The 20,829-nt window shown below is 39.3% G+C and overlaps 4 protein-coding genes, 1 long non-coding RNA gene and 4 other non-coding genes across 9 annotated transcripts; all 9 read left to right on the top strand.

Moving 5' to 3' along the window:
• The first annotated feature begins 293 nt into the window (after positions 1 to 293).
• LOC135675776 (uncharacterized) lies at positions 294 to 4,782 on the top strand. The gene is made up of 3 exons (XM_065186284.1): positions 294 to 816; positions 1,738 to 4,170; positions 4,537 to 4,782. The coding sequence occupies exons 1-2, from the start codon at positions 443 to 445 to the stop codon at positions 4,142 to 4,144; spliced, it is 2,781 nt and encodes a 926-aa protein (XP_065042356.1). The 5' UTR covers positions 294 to 442; the 3' UTR covers positions 4,145 to 4,170; positions 4,537 to 4,782.
• Positions 4,783 to 5,146: 364 nt separating this feature from the next.
• On the top strand, positions 5,147 to 8,419 carry LOC135679320 (uncharacterized). The gene is made up of 3 exons (XM_065192936.1): positions 5,147 to 5,245; positions 6,404 to 7,940; positions 8,109 to 8,419. Exons 1-2 carry the CDS (start codon positions 5,147 to 5,149, stop codon positions 6,995 to 6,997), a joined length of 693 nt encoding a protein of 230 aa, XP_065049008.1. The 3' UTR covers positions 6,998 to 7,940; positions 8,109 to 8,419.
• A 98-nt stretch (positions 8,420 to 8,517) lies between these two features.
• On the top strand, positions 8,518 to 9,910 carry LOC135587230 (uncharacterized). Its single transcript, XR_010475800.1, has 4 exons — positions 8,518 to 8,603; positions 8,675 to 8,793; positions 9,447 to 9,631; positions 9,782 to 9,910. It is a non-coding gene; the product is annotated as an uncharacterized LOC135587230 (long non-coding RNA).
• A 1,205-nt stretch (positions 9,911 to 11,115) lies between these two features.
• On the top strand, positions 11,116 to 17,321 carry LOC135675774 (uncharacterized zinc finger CCHC domain-containing protein At4g19190-like). The gene is made up of 7 exons (XM_065186276.1): positions 11,116 to 11,371; positions 11,492 to 11,554; positions 13,867 to 14,018; positions 14,157 to 14,273; positions 14,549 to 14,750; positions 16,377 to 16,491; positions 16,575 to 17,321. The coding sequence occupies exons 1-7, from the start codon at positions 11,147 to 11,149 to the stop codon at positions 17,096 to 17,098; spliced, it is 1,398 nt and encodes a 465-aa protein (XP_065042348.1). The 5' UTR covers positions 11,116 to 11,146; the 3' UTR covers positions 17,099 to 17,321.
• A 465-nt stretch (positions 17,322 to 17,786) lies between these two features.
• On the top strand, positions 17,787 to 17,867 carry TRNAL-AAG (transfer RNA leucine (anticodon AAG)). Its single transcript has one exon. It is a non-coding gene; the product is annotated as a tRNA-Leu (tRNA).
• A 238-nt stretch (positions 17,868 to 18,105) lies between these two features.
• Positions 18,106 to 18,186, top strand: TRNAL-AAG (transfer RNA leucine (anticodon AAG)). The gene has a single exon. It is a non-coding gene; the product is annotated as a tRNA-Leu (tRNA).
• Positions 18,187 to 18,424: 238 nt separating this feature from the next.
• On the top strand, positions 18,425 to 18,506 carry TRNAL-AAG (transfer RNA leucine (anticodon AAG)). The gene has a single exon. It is a non-coding gene; the product is annotated as a tRNA-Leu (tRNA).
• Positions 18,507 to 18,586: 80 nt separating this feature from the next.
• TRNAL-AAG (transfer RNA leucine (anticodon AAG)) lies at positions 18,587 to 18,667 on the top strand. Its single transcript has one exon. It is a non-coding gene; the product is annotated as a tRNA-Leu (tRNA).
• A 953-nt stretch (positions 18,668 to 19,620) lies between these two features.
• On the top strand, positions 19,621 to 20,616 carry LOC135587225 (uncharacterized). Its single transcript, XM_065078373.1, has one exon. The coding sequence runs from the start codon at positions 19,920 to 19,922 to the stop codon at positions 20,514 to 20,516; it is 597 nt and encodes a 198-aa protein (XP_064934445.1). The 5' UTR covers positions 19,621 to 19,919; the 3' UTR covers positions 20,517 to 20,616.
• The last annotated feature ends 213 nt before the right edge of the window (positions 20,617 to 20,829 follow it).

Raw genomic sequence — 20,829 nt, 5'->3', positions numbered from 1 at the left:
TGAAAAGATTTTATCGAACACATCCTAATAAGCGTACTTTTCATAAGAATGAATCGAAACCAAACATATAAATTTTTTTTTGAGTAATATATATATATATATATATATATATTGTGAGATACTATTAATAAAATAAAAATAATGGGCAATAGGTGGTATTAAGTTATATTTTTCAGTATATTTGGACCGGTCCAAACCCCCGATTCGCGCTCGGTTTGGCAGTACCTTCAAAGCCGGCTTAACTGAACCGGAAATGCTATGTATCCATCAAAGGGTCGCAATAATTAGGGGCGCCGCCTGCGGTCCCAATTCGCCTTCTTTCTTCTGTAGGGTTTCTCTTCTTTTCCTCCACCTCCACACCCGTCCTGCCCGATCTCTTTTCATCCCCTTTTCCTAGGGTTTGCATCCACCGATCGGCCTCTCCGTAGAGTAATTGGAAGCGATGTACAACGGGATCGGGCTTCAGACCCCGCGGGGATCGGGCACCAATGGCTACATCCAATCGAACAAGTTCTTCGTGAAGCCCCGGCAGCCCCCCGCCCGCTTCGACGCTGCCTCCGCCTCCGGCTCCGAGCCTGAGGGTGCCGTGCGCAAGCCCAACAAGGACATCCTCGAGCACGACCGCAAGCGCCAGATCCAGTTGAAGCTCCTGGTTCTCGAGGAGACCCTCGCCGACCAGGGGTATACTGAGGCCGAGATCTCCGAGAAGCTTGAGGAGGCCAAGAAGACCATCGAGGCCGAAGCCGCTGCGGCCGCTGCTGCTGAGGATGGTAGCGGTGGTCGTCGCAAAGATCGTCCTCCTCTTCCAAACAGGAGGTTTTGATCTCCCGCCTTCTTTTTCTTGATTTGTTCTTGTTGTCTATCTTTGTTTGTATTCAAGATTATACCCGTCTAACCTAATTTTTAGGTACTTTTCTTGTTTGCTATGCTATTAATATAAGATGAAAGTATGAATTTCTATCTGGATTTGTACTCAGATTTCTTTTTTCTTTTGTTGTGGAATTCATGATTTTTCCTGGAAGATAAATAGGCGAACTATTTCTAGGCCAACAAACTACTGCATGGATTTTGATTCTCTCATTATAATTAGCTTGTCACATTTATTCTTGGCTGTTTAACTGAGTACAATTAAGGTGCTGTAAGTGTAAGAAACCCATGAGGAAATTGTGACGGACCATACTGCAACCACAATGTTCCAGAATGAATGAAAACAGCACTAGAAATGATCGATATATGGTTAATAGTTCTGCCATCCAAGAATAATTTTCGCAGAGCTGTGTACCTCGGAATCGCATGTCCACGAGTAACAGACTCCAAAGCTCATGCTTAAAAGCTAGAAACTAGACATATAAATAGATGGAATTTTGAACATTGAATGAGAACGCTATATGTTTGGAGTTTAATTGGTATTATATTTTTGTGTTTGGAGGATGAGCAAAATTTTGTAATTTTAACAACTCATGTTGTATGCAATATTACGGTAGTGATCCTAAAATATTGTTAGTACTAGAATGGTGGACCAGATTGGCTTTTGATGTATGAACTGTCCCCCAGTGTCTTTATTCAGGGCAAGGTTGAAAAGTGGGAAAAGCAAAAAATTTAACAATGCTCTATTTTTGTCTGATACCTTCAATGCTGTTTCTGCTATGCCTTCTCGTTTTTTTTTTATTGGTAGGAGAGAAATGATTTGAAGTGTCAAAAATGGTCAGAATGGATCTAACTATGGTTTCATTATAGATTTGCGGATACAAAAACTCATCATATTGCTGCCCGAAAGGAGAAACAATTGGAAACACTGCGGGAAGCTCTTGGCATTAAAAGTGAGAAGAAATCACCTGAACATGAACTAATTGAGCAGGACGAGGAGGAAGACTTAGAGCCAGGAGAGTTTGTTGATGACAAACATCAAGAAGAGAAAATGGATCTGAAGGGTGTTGAGAAACAACGAGATAAATATGAAGACAGACAGTGGGAGAGTAACAAAGAAAAACAGATGGTTGAAATAAAGAATGAAAGCAGGAAATCACGTACTGCTGTGCCAAAGTGCCAAGAAAGAGGTATTGGTAAGGGAAAATATCAGGATAGTTCTGACAGTGAAAGTTACAGAAAAAATGATGACGAGGAAAGGATGAAGCATCGAAAAAGTACTCAACGAGATAATTCTAAAGATGTTGATGCTGTAAGGAGCAGCAAGAAGGCAAAAAACATTAAAAATGAAGAATCTGATTATTCTGATTCTGACAGTGATTCGGATAGGGGCATTGCTCGAAGACAGACAGAAAAAAACATAAAAAATAATAGGAGGCATGACTCGGGTTCGGATTCTGAAAGTGAACCTGACAGGAAGAAACCTATTAGAGGACGAGCAAAAAGCAGAAGGCATGATTCTGAGGATTCAGATTCAGAAACTGATTCGGAAAGGAAACACAAAAGGGAGAGGGAAAGACAACGCAAACATGTTTCTGTTACTGCAAGCAGAAAGAAAGAAAACATCGACTATCAGAAGCATGAAACAAGAAGTCGGAGGCATGATTCTGAGGACTTAGAAGATGATATTGACGATGAAAAGAGCAGCAGGGTAAAGATGGAGAAATATGTAAAATCTAGCAGAAGGGACAAGATGCCTGATTCAGACACAGAGAGTGAAAAGATAAATACTAAATACAGAAAACAGATGGAAAGTAGAAGACATGACTCTAATGATTCAGGTTATGATACTGATGTCAACATCAACAAGAAAAGACTAAGTGTAGTGAAACAAGGTGAAAGTTCCAAAAGGCATATCGATGATACTTCTGATTCTGATAGCAGAGAGAAAGATACTACTGAGAGAAAGATAGCAGAGAGGAAGTCATATGTTGCTCATCATGATAAATCAAGAAAGCTTTCTGAAAGGAAAGTAGAGAATAATAGTAGAAAGAAGCAGCAGAACGACACAGATGATGAAAGTTCTGAGACTGATAGTGGCATGGACAATACTGGCAGAAACTTATCTGCTACTCGACATGGTAAATCAATAAAGAATTATGTGGGAAAAGCAGAAAATGATAATAGAAAGAAGCAACGACATGACACAGATGAGAGTTCTGAGACCGATAGTGGTACAGATGATAGTCACAGAAGGATGAAGAAACGTAGAGAATTTAGAAGGAATCAGGATTCAGTATCTGAAGACAGTGAAAGTCAGAGTTCTGAGTCCAGCAGTGACACATATTCTGATGATAGCAGTGATGACAGCCAGGAAAAAGACCGTCACAGAAAAACATACAAAGATTATAGTAGAAAAGTGGAGCACAAGAATGTAAACCAGCAGAAATCTCTTGTAGATGAACAAATGACCCAGTTTACAAGTGCCAGACAGGATTTTGGTGGAAGAAGTCGAGATGGCCATCGAACTGGTGATAGCAATACTAAGAAAGAACACTTGAATGCTTCAGAGAGAAATGTGACGAGTGACAGATTTGAGCCAAAGCGAGAAAGCAAGGATTTTGATGACTATGGCAGACAGGACGCAAGAAGAAAACGAAAAGCTGATGATGACCTTGCTTCTGAAGTCCGTAATTCAAAGTTCAGGACTTGTTTAGCAGAAGATGAGAGAAGGAAGGAGACGAAGAGCAGGAACGATAGGGACTACGAGGATAGGAAGAGGGAAGAAGTCCAAGTTGTGAAGAATCTTGATGTCAAACAAGCAAAAGAATTTGTAGATGAGTATGGGAGCCGAAGGTATAATGAAAACAAGCAGTACCTTAATGATATTAAAAGAGGGAAAGATGAAGATAAACGTCAGCACCCTGAGGACGCTGACCGGCATCGCCATACTGAAGATTCTGGCCAGCGTCGCCATACGGAGGATTCTGGCCAGCGCCGCCACACTGAAGATTCTGACCGACGTCGCCACACAGAAGATTCTGACCGGCGCCACCACACAGAAGATTCTGACCGACGCCGCCACACTGAAGATTCTGACCGGCGCCGCCACACTGAAGATTCTGATCGGCATCGCCACATCGAAGATTCTGGTCGGCGTCGCCACACTGAAGATGCAGACCGCCATCGTCATGCTGAAGATGCTAGCTGGCATCACCAAGTTGAACGTGCAGACAGACGTCACCATACTGAAGATGGAGGCCGTCCTAGACGATGATGGGGGTGACTGGGCGCTTAAATATGGTGAGTGTTGTATGTCTATTAAATTGGCCAGTTCATTATACTCGAAAAGTCTTACATAAGATCATATAGTTTAGTTCTCTTTAGTTTGAGCATATACCTATTCTTATATTGTGAAGCCTGTTGTGGTTCTCGTTCACTTATACTTTGTCACCTAAATAATTAATAGAATATGAATGAATATCAATGGCAAGAAGTTTGTTGGACTATGCTTTAGAATATTTATTTAACATAGCTGCTTCCTTCTTCAAAACATTATGGAGCTATCACACTCAATAAGACAAAATCTTGATGCATTCAAGATCTTCCAAGTATTTTATTGACAATTTTGAGACTAAGTTAACCCAAACTAACTTGTTTACTATGCAGGTCATCCCGAGGCTTGTTATATGTTGTTGATCTGAAGCGAAAGAAATGTGCTTTGCTTCCTGTTGCCGCTACGAACCATTATCAACAAAGCCAAGTCAAATTGCTCGACCTGTAGTTGAAGCTGTGGCTTCATGCATGTAGTTGCTTTGAAGACTTCCATAATAACATTGCTTATATGCTTGGTGTAGCCATCTTCCTGTTTGACTGTAGCAAGAACCGGTCTATTATGATAGTTTTTCATATACAGATGCTCGTGTTTGCATCCTCCCATTGTGTCTCTGCAACAGATTTTTTTTAGCTATTTGGCGTGAATCTTAGCGACTTTATGATCTACGAAGAATTACTAAGAAATAGTAAGATTATAATCCATTTCCACAAAACAAAAAAAAAGTGTCTTAGGGGTCTAATTATATATTATTTGATGTAGTTAGATCTTTTTATCATTTCGGTATTTAGATTTAAAATTTTATATTAAAATTTTATAATTATGAAAATAAAATATTTAATTTTATTTATTTAAATATTATTTATTTTATCGATGGAAGATAATAGTATATGCATGAATAGAACAAAATGATGGGTAAAAAGATAATTTTAATGAAAGTGACAGATGATGATGACATTGTGGGTGGCTATTGTAGTGGTGGTTGGCATGATCAATGCGGTAATCGACCTTATTGATATCGATCTGAACATTGATGAGAAGGAGGTAGAGTAGTAAGACATCTGTGTTGATGTCGGAGGAGGAAGAGGAGGCAGGTATTGCATCTGCATCGACACTATACTGTTCCGCCTTCTCTTCGTTTTCGTCGACAATCGTATCGTCGAAAGAGAAAGAAGAGGCAGAGCGGTGCGACACCAACGTAGATGCCTCAACTGCCTTCTCTTCCTCCTCCAACACCATACCGCTCTACCTCCTCTTCATTTTTGCCAACCACCGTATTGTTTGATGCAGCATCGACTGCCTCCTTTGTGTCAATGTTGCATCGCTCTACCTCCTATCCATCCTCGTCGACCATTGCATTACTAGAAGAGGAAGAGGAGGTAGAGCAGTGTGGCACCGATGCAGATGCCTCACCTACCTCTTCTTCCTCCTCCAATGCCACACCGCTTTGTCTCCTCTTTATTCTCACCGACCATTGCATTATTCAATGCGGTACTACACTGCCTCCTTTGCGTTGTCGCTGCATCGCTCTGCCTTCTCTTTGTTCTCGTTGACCATCGCATTATCGAAAGAGGAAGATGATTTAAAGTGGTGCGGCGCCGACGCAAATACCTTACTAGCCTCCTCTTTCTTCTCCGACGTTGCACCACTCTATCTCCTCTTCGTTCTCACCAACTATCGCATCGTTCGATGTGGCATCACACTACCTCCTCAACGTCGGTATTGCATCGCTCTGTCTTCTCTTCGTTCTTGTCAACCATGGCATCATCAAAAGAGGAAGATGAGGCAGAGTGGTGCAGCGTCGACATAGATGCTTCACCTACCTCCTCTTCCTCCTTCGATGCCACACCACTTTGTCGTGTCTTCATTCTCATCGATCACCACTTCGTTGGAAGAAGAAGAGGAGGTAGAGTAGTGCGGTACCGATGTAGATGTCTCATCTCTCTCCTGTTATTAATGTTTTGATTGATATCAGCAAGGTCGATCACCACAATAGCCACCCATGAAATTATCATTTATTATCATCGTTGAAATTATCTTTTTGATCATAGTTTTTATGTAATTTATGTATTTTTCGTCGATAAAACTGATTGTATTAAGATAAATAGAATTAAATATTTTATTTTTATAATTATAATATAAATTTTTTAAGTATAAGAATCCTAACGGTAATATATAATTAGCCCATAGAATGATTGCTAGTGTGAGTCCTTCGATCGTGTCGCGTCGAGGGTCTCCTTCTTCCTCGACCTACCCTCCGACTCCGAGGACGACGACGATGATGGCGTCCGCATTTCCTTCGCTTCCGCCGTTGCCCGTCCTGCGACTTCCTGCGTCACGTTTTCTCCGGCGGAGTTCCTTGCCGAGCACCGTGAGGACGACGAGGGCCATGACAAGGGAAGAGAAAACGGCGGCTTTGACTATGACGTTTGGATGGCCCAGCCCACCTCCATCGAGGAGCGCCGTCGCTGGCTCCTCGAGGGCATGGGTTTCGCCAGAAACAAGGACCTCGCCGCCACCCTGCGGATCCTCAGCAGCAGCAGCCGGAAGGCCATCGACATCACTGCCGCCAACGGCGCACACACCCCGGAGTCGCTACCGCCGGCCACGGATCCGGTGGCGGATGCGGCGGCCGCCTCCTCCGACCAGTCCACGAGCCAGCCGGTGGTCGCCAGATGCCTATACGACGCGGACCTGGCGACGAAACGAGCGCCTCTCCACACCGAGCCCGCCCTCCCTCCGGGACCACGGAGCCCGAGCAAGCTCCGGAAACGCCGGAATCAGAGAAGCGAATGACGGGGGCGCCATCGTGCTCGCCTCCGACGATGCCTGCCGGATCAAGAATCTCGACACGGGGGAGGAACTCGTGGTCAGCGAGTTCGGCAAGGACTGGAAGATCAACGACCTCCATACCGGTCTGCATATCATGATGGAGGAGTTCGCGCGGTTCCTTGGATTCTCGCCGGTCGTCAAGGAACTCATGCACCAGGTGACACTGGGCGGCGGCAGCGGCGGAGATCACCGGAGCAACGACAGGGCCATCAAGATTTCAGTAAGTAAAAAGTTGGAACTTTAAAAGAAGAATTTATTGTTAGCAAATACATTTTCTCCTCTGCTTTAAGTACAATTGCTAACTTTTTTTTTGGCTATGAAATATGTATTTGGAATTCATCTTGGTAAGGCATGAATTATTAAGCTGGGAAGAATCATACGTGAAAGAAGAATTCCCTTGACTAAAAGAGCTTAGGTAAGTGTTTACTAGGAGTTTAGTTCATCCCTGGGTTGTTTTAGATTGTACTGGTAAGGTTAAGAAAGATGATCTATTACCTCCAGAAAGGTTACTCATTCAATCATTGTTTTTGAAAGGTATTTTGGCAGATGAAGTAGCTATATAGCAACTGTGTTGAGGCTGGATAGGTGATGGAGACACCATGTTTTGGAACTAGACCTGTTATCTGATGCCGAAGAATGATGAATTATGGCCTCCAAGTAAAATGTGAATCCAAATCATTGGCCTGTAAAAACTAGCCAAAATGAAGCTGCTACTGTTGGATTTATCTGTCTTCTTCGATTCTGGCAAAATCATTAATCATGTAATGCAAACATACTGATGAAGGCTTCATCCAAATTGTATCAACTTGAGAGCAGCATTTGTTATCCTCATCAATGGACAAGACTGTAAGACTATGAGATATGGAAAGTAAGGCATGCCTCAAGTTGTTTGCACACAATGATTATGGTATGGCAACCAACCAGAATTTTATCTTATCATTCTTGCTATTCAATAGATCATCATATTTATTGTATTTAGTGTCATATAAATGTCACTAATTTTCCTGGCAAAATCCATGTTAAAGTTTCTGACATCTGTGGTGAATGTTGTTATTGTTGCTCGAATTTTTTGCAGTAACATGTATCCAGTTCAACCCAATAGATGATAGGCACTTCATCAGTGGCTCTCTTGATCCCAAGGTTCGCATATGGAGTAGACCAGACCTCCAAGTTGTTGACTGGAGTGATCTCCATGAGATGGTTACTGCTGCATGAGATTGTCAGGTGCAAGGACATGATATCTGCATTTCCACAACTTTGTCAATGCTTTGTTTTCTTCATTTCTTTCATACCAGATATGAAAGGTTTTTTTTTTTTACTGGTAATTGGGTGTGATCCATCTTTGAAAGGGTGCTTTAGTTGGCTCACACAAGGGGAGATTCCGGCTCTACAATACCTCTGGTATGAACCATCATCTTAGGTTCCTCATTTGCATAATTGGTTTCCTCCTCTGAAACAGCACTTTTATTCTGTGATATGCTACAGATTGTAAGCTTTCTGAAGAACGTCAGATAGGTATAAGGAACAAAAAAAAGAAGCCGCATGCAAAAAAACGATCGCTGGTTTCCAGGTAAATCTTCATTCCTATGTCAAATTAAGGGGATATTTGCAGGCTAATAAGAGAATGTAGAATTTGTTTAGATGCACAGGGAAAATGTTTAGTATTCCTCAGAACAGTTTGCTCCAGACAGTTCGTCAGAAGTGCAAAAATTTAGAGGTTGGGGTCTTCGATGATCTCAAGATGGTTCATAAATTTAGAGGTATAAACTCAAAATTGGGATCATTTTCTGTGTGCAAAAATGTTTTTTTCTTTCTAGTGTTTCCATCATATCTATTATCCAAATTTGCTGTCAGAAGAGGTGCCAATGAGAAAACCAAAATATAAACTGAATTCACCTATTTATTTTGGAATTTTGCTTCATATGTTCTCATGTCATAGATGTAAAATCTCAAAGACAATTTTATCTTAAGATCTTTGTGTCAAAAATGCAAATATTACTTTGGATCTCAAAACATTTTGTGAGCTACCAAAAGCAGAGGATGTAGTCTTGTTTGGAACTAGGAACTCATCACATAGCATGTGCATACTAACTAGCATGGAATGCTTGCCAAACATGTTTGTTATTGTTGGAGTTAGGCAAGTATTTTTCGGATTCCTGAAATCATGATTCTTATATAACAAAGATGCTTGTTATATACTGTTTGATCTATATATTTTTAATTTTTGATTAGGGGAGGAAGTGGGAAAACCTTTTGATAAAAATTATTTTTTCGTTGTTTATGTGAGGGGATGGAAAAGAATATTTGAGCTTCAGTTTTTATTAACACAAGTATTTTATGGTCTGTTATTTGTTTATATTGGTAATAAATATCGTAAATTTTATATGGATTATTTTTTTTAATTTATATTCAGGCTCCTCCTCATCTTCCTTGACGTCCTGGGGATGGCATAGCGGAGACAGCAGCAGGAGTCCGTCGAACGCTTAGAGTCTGGTGGTCGTCACGGCCGGTCAGGGTGGCGGCGATATCAGAATCTATCAGAATTTTGGACTGCCCCTTCGGCTCAGTTGGCAAACCAATCTATTCAGCATCCACCAGGTTTTGCTCTGTGTTGCCTTATTCACCATATCTTCTTCTTGCTCCTGTAAAATGTGTACCTTATGAAGACACCGAGCTCCAGTGAAATGGTTGATGAGTTCGCTTCCTCCATGGAACTTCTGCAATTAGCTTCTAGCTTTGCATGCGCAGATGGAGTCATGTGGCCAACGGTAACGGATGATTCAGATCCAAGATCAAGTTGGTATTGAAAAGACTAGGAAGTAGGAGGCTTTCCGTGATGGAGTTGAAGACACATCATGTCAGAAACCCACAATTGCATTGTGCCACGTGTTTTATGTTAATAGTTTTATCTTGGATATGATTCAATTATGGAAGAAGTGGAACACTTGGCTTACAATTTTTACGTCAGACATTCCGTTTATAATTTTATAGATCTTAAGGGACCATAGGAGATTTTGAGAAGACTAACATTTGCGGATAGATATGCAAGGGTACAATACGATTTAGGTAAAACTAGTTAAGTTCGTAATAGATTGTATCAAAACAGGACAAGCACTCGTAGAAACACTTAGCATGCAAATGTGAGGGACTTAACGAGGTTACGTTCGGAAGATGTAGGAAAAAAAAAATCGTTCAAAGAAATGAACATTTGAGATTGACATTCAGAAGAATTATTAATCCGAATGGTTGAGTTTGAGGTACGACTCATCGTTGGAAAAGTGTTGTTGTAACTCATTCGATAAAGTCACATAGAAAAAAATTTTAATAGATTAATAAGGATTAAATAAATGAAATAATTTTAATATGAGTCTCAATATTTTAAATTAATAATTTATATTCAATAAGTTGATAATTATTTGATCTAATTGTACCATCAACTATGGCACTTACACACCATCCAACTCGTCTCAAGAGAATCGGTTCTCGAATTGGTTCATTAATAATTTGATTTTAAAAATTATAAATAGTTTCAATTTAAGAGAGTTTTTTTTTTGTTTGATTAATCGATTCGATCCACATTGAATCGATTGAAAAGCAATAATTTTGAAGTTCATAATTTTATCTTTCTAATAGTATCATTAACATGTCTAAACATCTACTATTCAACTCAGATGATTTGATCCTTAATAATTCTGTTCGAATCAGTTTAAAGACCCAAAGCCATGTCTAATGCCTTCCTATTTCTTATTCACAGAAAAGCCCCTTCCTAATATATTTATTTCACATGGATCCTTCTTTTTGCATTGTCTTTTTTTCTTTTCTTTAGAGATTATTGTTTATACTCCTCTTTTTACTATTTACAATCTCATTTTAAAATTTTTAATATTTAAATTTATTCTTTCTTAATTAAACATAAATATCATTCCTCTTACTCTTCTTCTTCCACCTTTTTCTCATATTCTTCTTTCTTCTTCCTTTTTTTTTTATTAATTTTTTAAAGAAATTAGTAAAAAGTTGTCAATAGTATATAAAAAAAACCTCTAAATAGTGAGCTTCGTTTCTCGATCCATTGTTCGAGATAGGGTTTCTGATTTGGTCGTGCGAAGGAGGGAGATGGAGGAGGACGTGACGGGGAGCGGGGGGGGGAGGTTGGGGAAGAGGCCGTCGGAGAGCGGGATTGAGGTGGACTATAAGACGAAGGTGGGCACGGCGTGGAGCCACTCCTACCTCAACCAGAAGCCCTGGCACCCACTCTCCTACCCCAACCAACGCCGCAAGTGGATCGCCGAGCAGACCCACGCCAACCACGCCCGTCGCGCCGACGAGGTCGCTCGCGAGGTAGCCCCCATCCTCCACCTTTTGCCCGTCGCCTGACCTATGTTTGCAATCTTTCGAATGTTTCATGACGCATCATCTCGCCCGGATCGATGATCCTTTCTTGGGTGTTTTTCCTTGCAGTTTGCTCAGGAGCAAGAGTTCTTTCGGCAGACGGCTCTCTTCTCCAAGAAAGAGAAGGAGAAGGTAACCTCAACCCTTTCTGCTCGATTAATCGACATGGAACCGTCACAGATAGTCCTAAATGAGCAAGAGAAGAGAAGTGCATGCTTTGTCTGTGTTGGCCTATTGCTTCCGCGTTAAGTTAAGACATAGCCCTCACAGTTCCATCTTGTTTTTCTTCCTCCTGCCTTTTTCTTGGTGCTTTGCAATTTTTCATCTTCACGAAGGTGTCATGTAGCCTAATTGATTAAGACTTTGACGGTTAATCACAAGGTCTTGGGCTTCAATCCGCCTTCATCACTTATCCTTCGCAAAAGAAAGAAAAAAAAACATCTTGGTGTGAAATATTAAAAAAGTAGATATGTATGGTACAAGATGATTTTTTTCTCCATCAAGTCCAGTATATTATTGAGCTTCCTCCTGTTATGGTTTTATTGTAAGAGCAAAAGGATGAGCTAATCGCTGCATTCTTTAGTAGTTCAAGAGGAAGAAAAACTTAAGGTAGTAAAATGATAGCATTAAATTTTAGTAATAGGAAGGTCTTTCTTTTGTTCATGGTATATCCTTGTTCTTATGGTTAATAGGATTTGATGCTGTGGATAAGGGGAATCTGACAGGAGGTTTTTTCTTCTTTGTGAGAGTTGAGGATTTTTCCTCTTTTTGTTTCTGCAGAGCCCCTGTGTTTCAACTATGGTGAACTTGCAAGTAGCCAAGATTGCACCAATTCTTCAAAGATCCTCCCAAACATATAAAGTCATACCTATAACCAAGGTTTGCAATTTCGGTTCATACCGGTGGATCTACCAATGGTTGGTATGTACGTACCGAGACATACCGATGGTATGAATCGATACGCCTAAAAAAATCAAAAATAGCTCCAAAAATACTTGAAAAGTAGAAAAAAAAGTTAGATTACAGTTTTTAAGTTGAAAATAAATATAATTTTAATATAATTTTAGTGAAAATAATCTAAATTAAGAAAGAATAGTGACACATCTTTTTAGGGCTTTAGGAGTAGCTTTGTGGTACGTTATGAACCGTCCTTTCGTTAATATTGAATTATCTATAAAGAAATGATTTGAATTGTTAGATGTGAGTGAGAATTAGTTTGAGAGAGTTTAAGAGATTGAGAGAGTGATATGAGTTGAAAGAGGGATGAGGAAATGATTTAAAAACTCTTTCTTATGGTTCAAACAGTCATTTTGACCATTTGAAATAGGGCAATCTCAGCCCTTGATTGGTAATGATCGAAATTCGACCGTTACTGACTGGTACAGGTTGGTAACGGTCAGATTTCGATCGTTACCATCTGGTACAGATCCTGTATCGCCCGATATGGGGTTAGGTTATGGTACCGCCCAGTAGAGGGCAGTTTGCGTACCTGTCCTGTATTGGACCGGTACGTACCACCTGTAATGAGCGGTACGGGTCGGTACTGCAAACCCTGCCCGTAACCCACTAGAATCTGTTTGTTGTAAAAACAATATTGAATTAAAAAGCTGATTATTCTAAATAGAGTCAAATGTAAAATGAATATGATCAGAACCATGTTGACAATTTCAATGGTGGTATGTTAATGTAGTTGGGATTTCAAAATTTTGAAGTTTTCAAAAATCGAAACCATTATTTTACAAGAGAACGTGATTATTTTTTACATGAATTGTAGATACATGAATCAAGGAATTGAGTGAGGTATCTGGGTTCAGCAATTTGCTATATCATTTATATAAGAGTAGCAAATTGCTAATTATTGTTGGATTGTATGTCAATACAGTTTTCTTTCTTCCATGTGTAACTCTTTCTTTGTATCTTCTTCTGCCCTCTCTTGTTTCTTCCTTCTAATGCTTCTTATTTCGGCACTCTTAGATTGATAAATTGGTCAAATCAGTAATATAGGAATCATGTAATTCATTTTCTCACTCGGAACAAAATTGAGTGCCAATGACAGCCAAACTGGTAATATATGCCTGTCACACAGTCCTGGAAATGGGTCCATTTGATCAATGACATTGGCAAATTGTAGAACTTTGGCAATTCAATTAGTTAAACAGTGCAGGACAAATTGGTATCACAATAACATTGAGTCAATTGATTGTTTAGCTTCTCATTTTCCTAGAAGCTTTAGAAATGGGTGGGATTAATCTCAGGTACAAATATGAGAAGTTTGTTGATGTAAAAATTGGGTGGGACTCATTCTTCAGCAGAATCAAATGTTCTTTCGAACAACAGAAAATTATCATATTTGTGATCTTCAACAAGTTTCTATTTCTTCTAATGTCTCGTGAAAAAATGCGACTTGTGTTTGAATAAAATCACCTATTTAATTATATATTCAGGTGGAGATGATGAAAGCTGTGAGTTTCATGTATGTCAGACCACCTGGTTACAACCCAGAAAGTGCCAAAGCTGCAGAGATTGCAGATGAACAGAAGAGATTGGGTCAAACTAGCACAGAGCAGAACCCTACAGAAGGAACCAGCTCAATAAAGTATCTTTTTCATTTTCTACAGTTTTGCAAAAGTTTCATGTTTTTATATCTATTCTTCAAGCAGAAATTGATCAACTTATTTGAGCATCTGTATCATTAAGAGGATTTATATTCTGCTGAAAATGTCTTTCCTTGTAGGCCTGATATGAAAGCTGCCAAGAGTCAGGCAGGAGATAAGAAGCCAAGACCAAAAGATGTCTTTGGTCGGCCTTTACCAACAGAAGAAGAATTTGAAGTGTTGAAAAATGCCCCAAGGTGCACCTTTTAGTTCTTTGCGTTGGGTATATTGATTGGAATGATAGAATATGTTTATATGCCCCTTTTGTTATGTTTTGATTGATCTTTTTATCACTTATTTAGTCGAGAATTCTATCTTATTTAAAACAATACCCCAATTGTTGAAAGTCATTATGTTGGTTGGTTTTTTCTCATTTGTTTATCATTAATTGGTATGAATACCTATTAGTGAAACGAAGCCCTGTTTAAATTCACAGTTGATTTAATGGAATATCTGCTCTTTGGCCTTGCAGGCTAGAGACTGGTGTACCTGCGAGGGTAAAACCATTTGGAGTTGAAATTCGCAACGTAAGATGTGTAAGGTGCGGAACCTTTGGTCACCAAAGTGGTGATCGTGAATGCCCTTTGAAAGATGTAATAATGCCCAATGAAGAGAGTCGGTTGAAGAGAGATGATCCTCTCACAGCTATAATGGCACAGACAGATACTTCCGAGGCAAGTATAGTATTCCTTTCTTTTTTCTTTTATAACTTACATAACCTTTTGAAGGGTAGTATCCCTAAAGGACTATAAAATAAAATACAGCTTTGGACAGATGTGCTTTAATGGTCCTCTTTAAAGGCACTATAAAACTATAGTAATTTTTAATATTTTTTCTAAGCTAGTCTCTCTTTGATTTATTTCACAATAAGTCAAAGTTTTATGTAATTTAAAGGGCATCTTTTAACTTGTGCCCTTCCTTGTTTGAGTTATTGACTTTTTGTTGTCATGCTGCTTAGTTTGTGCCACATCAGAACACAAGGGGGATTTCTCCCTCAAAATTTTTCTTGACCATTCATACACGAGATATGTTATTACTTTTTGTCTACAAATGTATAAGATATCCATAGGAATTTAGATGGTGAATTGCATGAGGACATGATTTTCAGTAAGCTATTAGTGAAAAATACAAATGCTCCCATTTGGAATGCAATGAAAACTTAGAACACCAGAAACATAATATTATACTAAAGGCTGGATTTTCTTTTAATTTGTTGATTGAAATGGTTTTCTAGTAAGTTCCGTGTTTGGACTTGGCAATTAAATCTGTGACCCTGGAGTAATGGAGTTTGTTTTTTATAAAAGTTTGTGCTCTTGGTGTTTGTTCCTGTAAAAACGATGTGGTATATCATTTTTGTTAAGTAGCTTCTGAACTTTAACTTCTATTTATAGCCACTTTAGCTTCTGAACAGTCTCCTCTTGTTTATAGCGACTTTTAACTTCTGAACTTTTGCAAGTGCGACACTCCATTCCAATTTTTTTTCAATCAGATATCACAGTATTTGTGCTTGTATGAGCATATACAGGCGATGATACCATATTGTTCACATGATTTCTATAAAGGAGCAGTTGCATGTTAAATCCTTGGAACTCAACAATTTTAAGAAAATGGTATTGTTATCACAAATAAGAGCTTGACCTAAAAGCTAACTAAACCCAATTTGGGTCGGATGGCAAGTCATATAACTATAAGTAGGGAAAACAAAATATTCTGAAGAAAGCTAATATATACCAGTGGTTCTGTTATAATGTATAATTATAATTGTCAACTGGCTCAACCTTTTGTTCTAGGCTAGGTATCTTGATTGACTGTGTAATATCTATATACCTTAAGAAATTAGACCTATGTGGCTGGCTGATTATCATACTTACATATATGTAGGGCCATGCCTTGACTTCCAGTAAAAGTCGGTGACTATTCACCGTCAATTGTGTTGTCATTTTAGACTGAAGTTGACTCTTCAGTTATATATAGCTTGCATTTGCCTGGATAAGTAGAACTGGAGATTATAAGAGGCCTTCTTGCCAAGTTGTCCAGGATGATGCAATCTTATGTGGTTGGCCTTGAATATGCAGTTATATTGTGTTCTAGTGGGGAGTGGAGAAGTTTACACCAATGGTGTCTACGCTATTGAGACAATTACGGATTATTGTTGTCTCATATGAAACCAAAGTGTAGCACAATGCATCATGTGATATAGCTGTTGTGATTCAGAATATTCACTCTAGCTTACATCATGTTCTGGTATTTGATTTCTGGTTCTTTTTGTGTTATTTAAGTATTATGTGCTATATCTGCAGCCCTTGAAGTGGGAACTGAAACAGAAACCAGGTATGAGCCCTCCTAGGGGTGGTTTCAGACCGGATGATCCTAACCAGCAGATAGTGGCAGAAGACATATTTGATGAATATGGAGGTATAATTTGTTGTACAAGTTACTATGATCTCTTTTCCATATATAATCTCAACTTTATGTACTGTCTTTGACTTGGTTTTCAGGATTTCTGGGTGGAGGCAAGATTCCTCCGCTTCTCTCCAACTTCTCTGCAGGCAAATCTAAGAAGCATTCAAAGCGGAAAAGCAAGCACAAGCACCATTCATTGAGATCTCATAGCGAACATGAGAAACGTCGTGATGGTGATCAGTCATCATCATCCTTGGACTCCTATGAATCTGAAAGTGATAAAGAAATTAGGCAGCAATCCAAGAGCAGGTATAAGAAGAAACATCGGACACACACATCGATATCGACTGATTCAGAATTCAAAGTTGATAAGGAAAGGAGGAGGGATTCAGAGAGCAAGCATAAGAAACAACGTTGTCGTGAATCTTCATCATCTGCTGATACTGAAACGGACAGGCAAAGGAGGAAGAAGTCAGCAAGCAAGTATAATAAGGGAAGTCATTTAGATCCTAATGCGTCCGACAGTCATGACTCGGATCATTATCATCGTCGAAGAAAACATCGACATCATCATCATCGTCATCGTGATCGATATGATTCCAAATCTGAATCGGATTGAGTAACTGTACCATTTCAATAAACTGGGTGCGGCATCATTGAATGTTCTGCCTGAAAGCAGGTCTGAGAAGTATCGATTCAAATCACTGTTTGTTTCATGTCGAGGTGTTGTGATCTCAGGCACCGAGTTGCACCAGCGTAAAAGACATTAAAATTTCTTAATATGTACCGATCATTTTCGTTTTTATTTTTAACAAAGGAAGTAAAATATTAATAATTTACAATGAACAGTAGGTGTGCCTTAGATCCGAAAAGTAAGGCACGCGGTTAATGTCTCTGTTGGGGTTTATGCCATTATACACATAATTGATACAACTTAGGTTTGAGTTCGTCTATTTTTTTCAAAAAAATATATATTTGATGTTCATTTAGTATAATGAAATTTTCTTTGTAATTTTATTGAGATGCCATAAATAGCATTAACTGAAATTACACACATATGATATAATTAACTTGAGAACTTGATTCAAAATTAATTAACACATTTGTATGTTGTTATGTTAACAGCTTCAAAAATGTGTTTAAATAAAAAGGAAAGACGCTAACAATCACAGTTAAGATGGCTGAGTTGGTCTAAGGCGTAGGTTCTGGTCCGAAAGGGCGTGGGTTCAAATCCCACTATCAACAAGATATTTTATCCAACTTACTTTAAATGTATATAAAACATAAGATTCATTATTGAAATATCAGTTGAGATGGCCGAGTTGGTCTAAGGCGCCAGATTAAGGTTCTGGTCCGAAAGGGCGTGGGTTCAAATCCCACTCTCAACAAAATGTTTTATGTTTTATCTATCTACAATTACCAACTTACTTTAAATGTATATAAAAGATAAGATTCACCATTGAAACATCAGTTAACGTTGCCGAGTTGGTCTAAGGCGCCAGATTAAGGTTCTGGTTCGAAACGGCGTGGGTTCAAATTCCACTCTCAACAAGATGTTTTATCTATCTACAATTACCAACTTACTTTAAATGTATATAAAACATAAGATTCACCATTGAAATATCAGTTGAGATGGCCGAGTTGGTCTAAGGCGCCAGATTAAGGTTCTGGTCCGAAAGGGCGTGGGTTCAAATCCCACTCTCAACAAAATGTTTTATGTTTTATCTATCTACAATTACCAACTTACTTTAAATGTATATAAAAGATAAGATTCACCATTGAAACATCAGTTAACGTTGCCGAGTTGGTCTAAAACGCCAGATTAAGGTTCTGGTTCAAAACGGCGTGGGTTCAAATTCCACTCTCAACAAGATGTTTTATCTATCTACAATTACCAACTTACTTTAAATGTATATAAAACATAAGATTCACCATTGAAATATCAGTTGAGATGGCCGAGTTGGTCTAAGGCGCCAGATTAAGGTTCTGGTCCGAAAGGGCGTGGGTTCAAATCCCCACTCTCAACAAAATGTTTTGTTTTATCTATCTACAATTACCCACTTACTTTAAATGTATATAAAAGATAAGATTCACCATTGAAACATCAGTTGAGATGGCCGAGTTGGTCTAAGGCGCCAGATTAAGGTTCTGGTCCGAAAGGGCGTGGGTTCAAATCCCACTCTCAACAAAATGTTTTTTGTTTTATCTATCTACAATTACCCACTTAGTTTAAATGTATATAAAATATAAGATTCACCATTGAAACATTAATTGAGATGGCCGAGTTGGTCTAAGGCGCCAGATTAAGGTTCTGGTCCGAAAGGGCGTGGGTTCAAATTTTACTCTCAATAAGATGTTTTATGTTTTATCTATTTACAATTACCAACTTACTTTAAGTGTATATAGAATATAAGATTCACCCTTAAAACATCAGTTGAGATTGCCGAGTTGGTCTAAGGCGTTGTTCTGGTCCGAAACGTTGTGGGTTCAAATCTCACTACATTGTTTTTTTGTTTTTTTTAAGACGATCCCAAGTTAAATTGAAGCCATTTGCAGCTGTTAAATCAAGAGGACGAGCGATTATTAGAAGTTCATTAAATCTTTTTTAAGACGATCCTAAGTTAAATCGAAGCCATTTGCAGCTGTTAGCTCAAGAGGACGAGCGATTATTAGAAGTTCATTAAATCTTTTTTAAGACGATCCCAAGTTAAATCGAAGCCATTTGCAGCTGTTAGCTCAAGAGGACGAGCGATTATTAGAAGTTCATTAAATCTTTTTTAAGACGATCCCAAGTTAAATCGAAGCCATTTGCAGCTGTTAGCTCAAGAGGACGAGCGATTATTAGAAGTTCATTAAATCTTTTTTAAGACGATCCTAAGTTAAATCGAAGCCATTTGCAGCTGTTAGCTCAAGAGGACGAGCGATTATTAGAAGTTCATTAAATCTTTTTTAAGACGATCCCAAGTTAAATCGAAGCCATTTGCAGCTGTTAGCTCAAGAGGACGAGCGATTATTAGAAGTTCATTAAATAAGCGTTGCGTTCATTTCCAATATTTTCTGAGAATGGCAAATCCCTTCTTTGACCTCGTTTTAGAAGGCCTACCTACAAATATGCCTTTGTAAATGGCTCCACAGCAGCAACAGCCATGACGTTTAGCTGCGTCCAAAACATTGGACTACATAGTGTAAATGGAGGGCAAGAGTGTCGAGAAAGGAAGACATGAAGCCAAAAAGGTTGCATACAGTTGAATTGTAGCCAGTGGTGGAGTCTCAAAAGGCAACAGGATAAGTTAGCTATCACAAGGCAAGAATGGTATTTTTCTTTGTTTGGAATAATACTAAAGAAAAGGAGTTACCAAATCTTGCACGATCCCATAAGAAACGCTATAGTGCAGCAGCAGCAGCAACACTCGCCCGCATGGTGTTTGTCAAAATTCCCGATGCCAAAGCTCATAACGCGGCAGGGGCGGCGCACCAATCCCCTAATCTGGATGCTGGCTATCGTGTATGCCATCCTAGCAACGGCCGTCATCATCACCGGCATCGTCGTCTTCGTCATCTACATGGTCTACAAGCCCAAGATTCCCTACATCAAGGTGGCCTACGCGCAGCTCAACCATCTCGACTACGACCCGTCAGGGCTGCTTAAGATTCATATGGCCCTCGATGTGGTGGCGGAGAACGACAACAAGGCCAGTGCCGGCTTCTCCGACCTCAGCTTCCTTCTCCGGTTCCACGGCATCGATGTCGCGGAGCTACGGGCCGACCCGCTCGATGTCGCCAAGAACAGCTCCTCCGAACTCAACTATCGCTTCCAGTCGTCGCCGATCCCGCTGGACAAGAAGGCCATGGAGGCCATGAAGGTGGCGCTGAGGCGGGGCGTCGTGCCATTCGACCTCGATGGGCACGCGAGTACCCGGTGGAGGGCCGGCCTCCTTCTCTCCGTGAGGTTTAGGACTCACCTCTCATGTCCGCTCAATTTCTCCGTGCGGAACGGGAGCGCGATCGACTTGGATTGCAACTCCATGTCCCGTTGATCTCCAAGCATCCACAACATTTCATCTCCTATTAGAGGATCTCTATGTTGTTAATGCAACAACGGCACTTAACAAATAAATTTATCATATAAAAATTTTATATCAAGATTAAATTCATAGATCGAAAATTTTATACTAAGATTCAATCAAGCATCGCAGATAAAAAATAAATACGTATATTTTTTAAATATAATAACTAATAGGGTATCTCATATAACTCATTGTGATTTTGTCAAATAAATATTAAGATGATTAATACTAGTTATAAGTATCCTATAAACTAATACGTGAGTGATAATATATATGATATACT

The sequence above is a fragment of the Musa acuminata genome, chromosome BXJ1-1 (assembly GCF_036884655.1).
Source record: "Musa acuminata AAA Group cultivar baxijiao chromosome BXJ1-1, Cavendish_Baxijiao_AAA, whole genome shotgun sequence".
NCBI classification, from domain to species: domain Eukaryota; kingdom Viridiplantae; phylum Streptophyta; class Magnoliopsida; order Zingiberales; family Musaceae; genus Musa; species Musa acuminata.
This window is presented reverse-complemented; position numbering and strand designations above follow the sequence as displayed.

Excerpts from the sequence above, each read along its gene's own strand:
- LOC135679320 (XM_065192936.1), top strand. The coding sequence starts at position 5,147 with ATGATGATGACATTGTGGGTGGCTATTGTAGTGGTGGTTGGCATGATC. Across the intron at positions 5,246-6,403 it reads TGAACATTGATGAGAAGGAG|TGTGAGTCCTTCGATCGTGT; the intron begins GTAGAGTAGTAA and ends AATGATTGCTAG.
- LOC135675774 (XM_065186276.1), top strand. The coding sequence starts at position 11,147 with ATGGAGGAGGACGTGACGGGGAGCGGGGGGGGGAGGTTGGGGAAGAGG. Across the intron at positions 14,019-14,156 it reads GAAGGAACCAGCTCAATAAA|GCCTGATATGAAAGCTGCCA; the intron begins GTATCTTTTTCA and ends CTTTCCTTGTAG. Across the intron at positions 14,751-16,376 it reads CACAGACAGATACTTCCGAG|CCCTTGAAGTGGGAACTGAA; the intron begins GCAAGTATAGTA and ends CTATATCTGCAG.
- LOC135675776 (XM_065186284.1), top strand. The coding sequence starts at position 443 with ATGTACAACGGGATCGGGCTTCAGACCCCGCGGGGATCGGGCACCAAT. Across the intron at positions 817-1,737 it reads CCTCCTCTTCCAAACAGGAG|ATTTGCGGATACAAAAACTC; the intron begins GTTTTGATCTCC and ends GTTTCATTATAG.
- LOC135587225 (XM_065078373.1), top strand. The coding sequence starts at position 19,920 with ATGCCAAAGCTCATAACGCGGCAGGGGCGGCGCACCAATCCCCTAATC.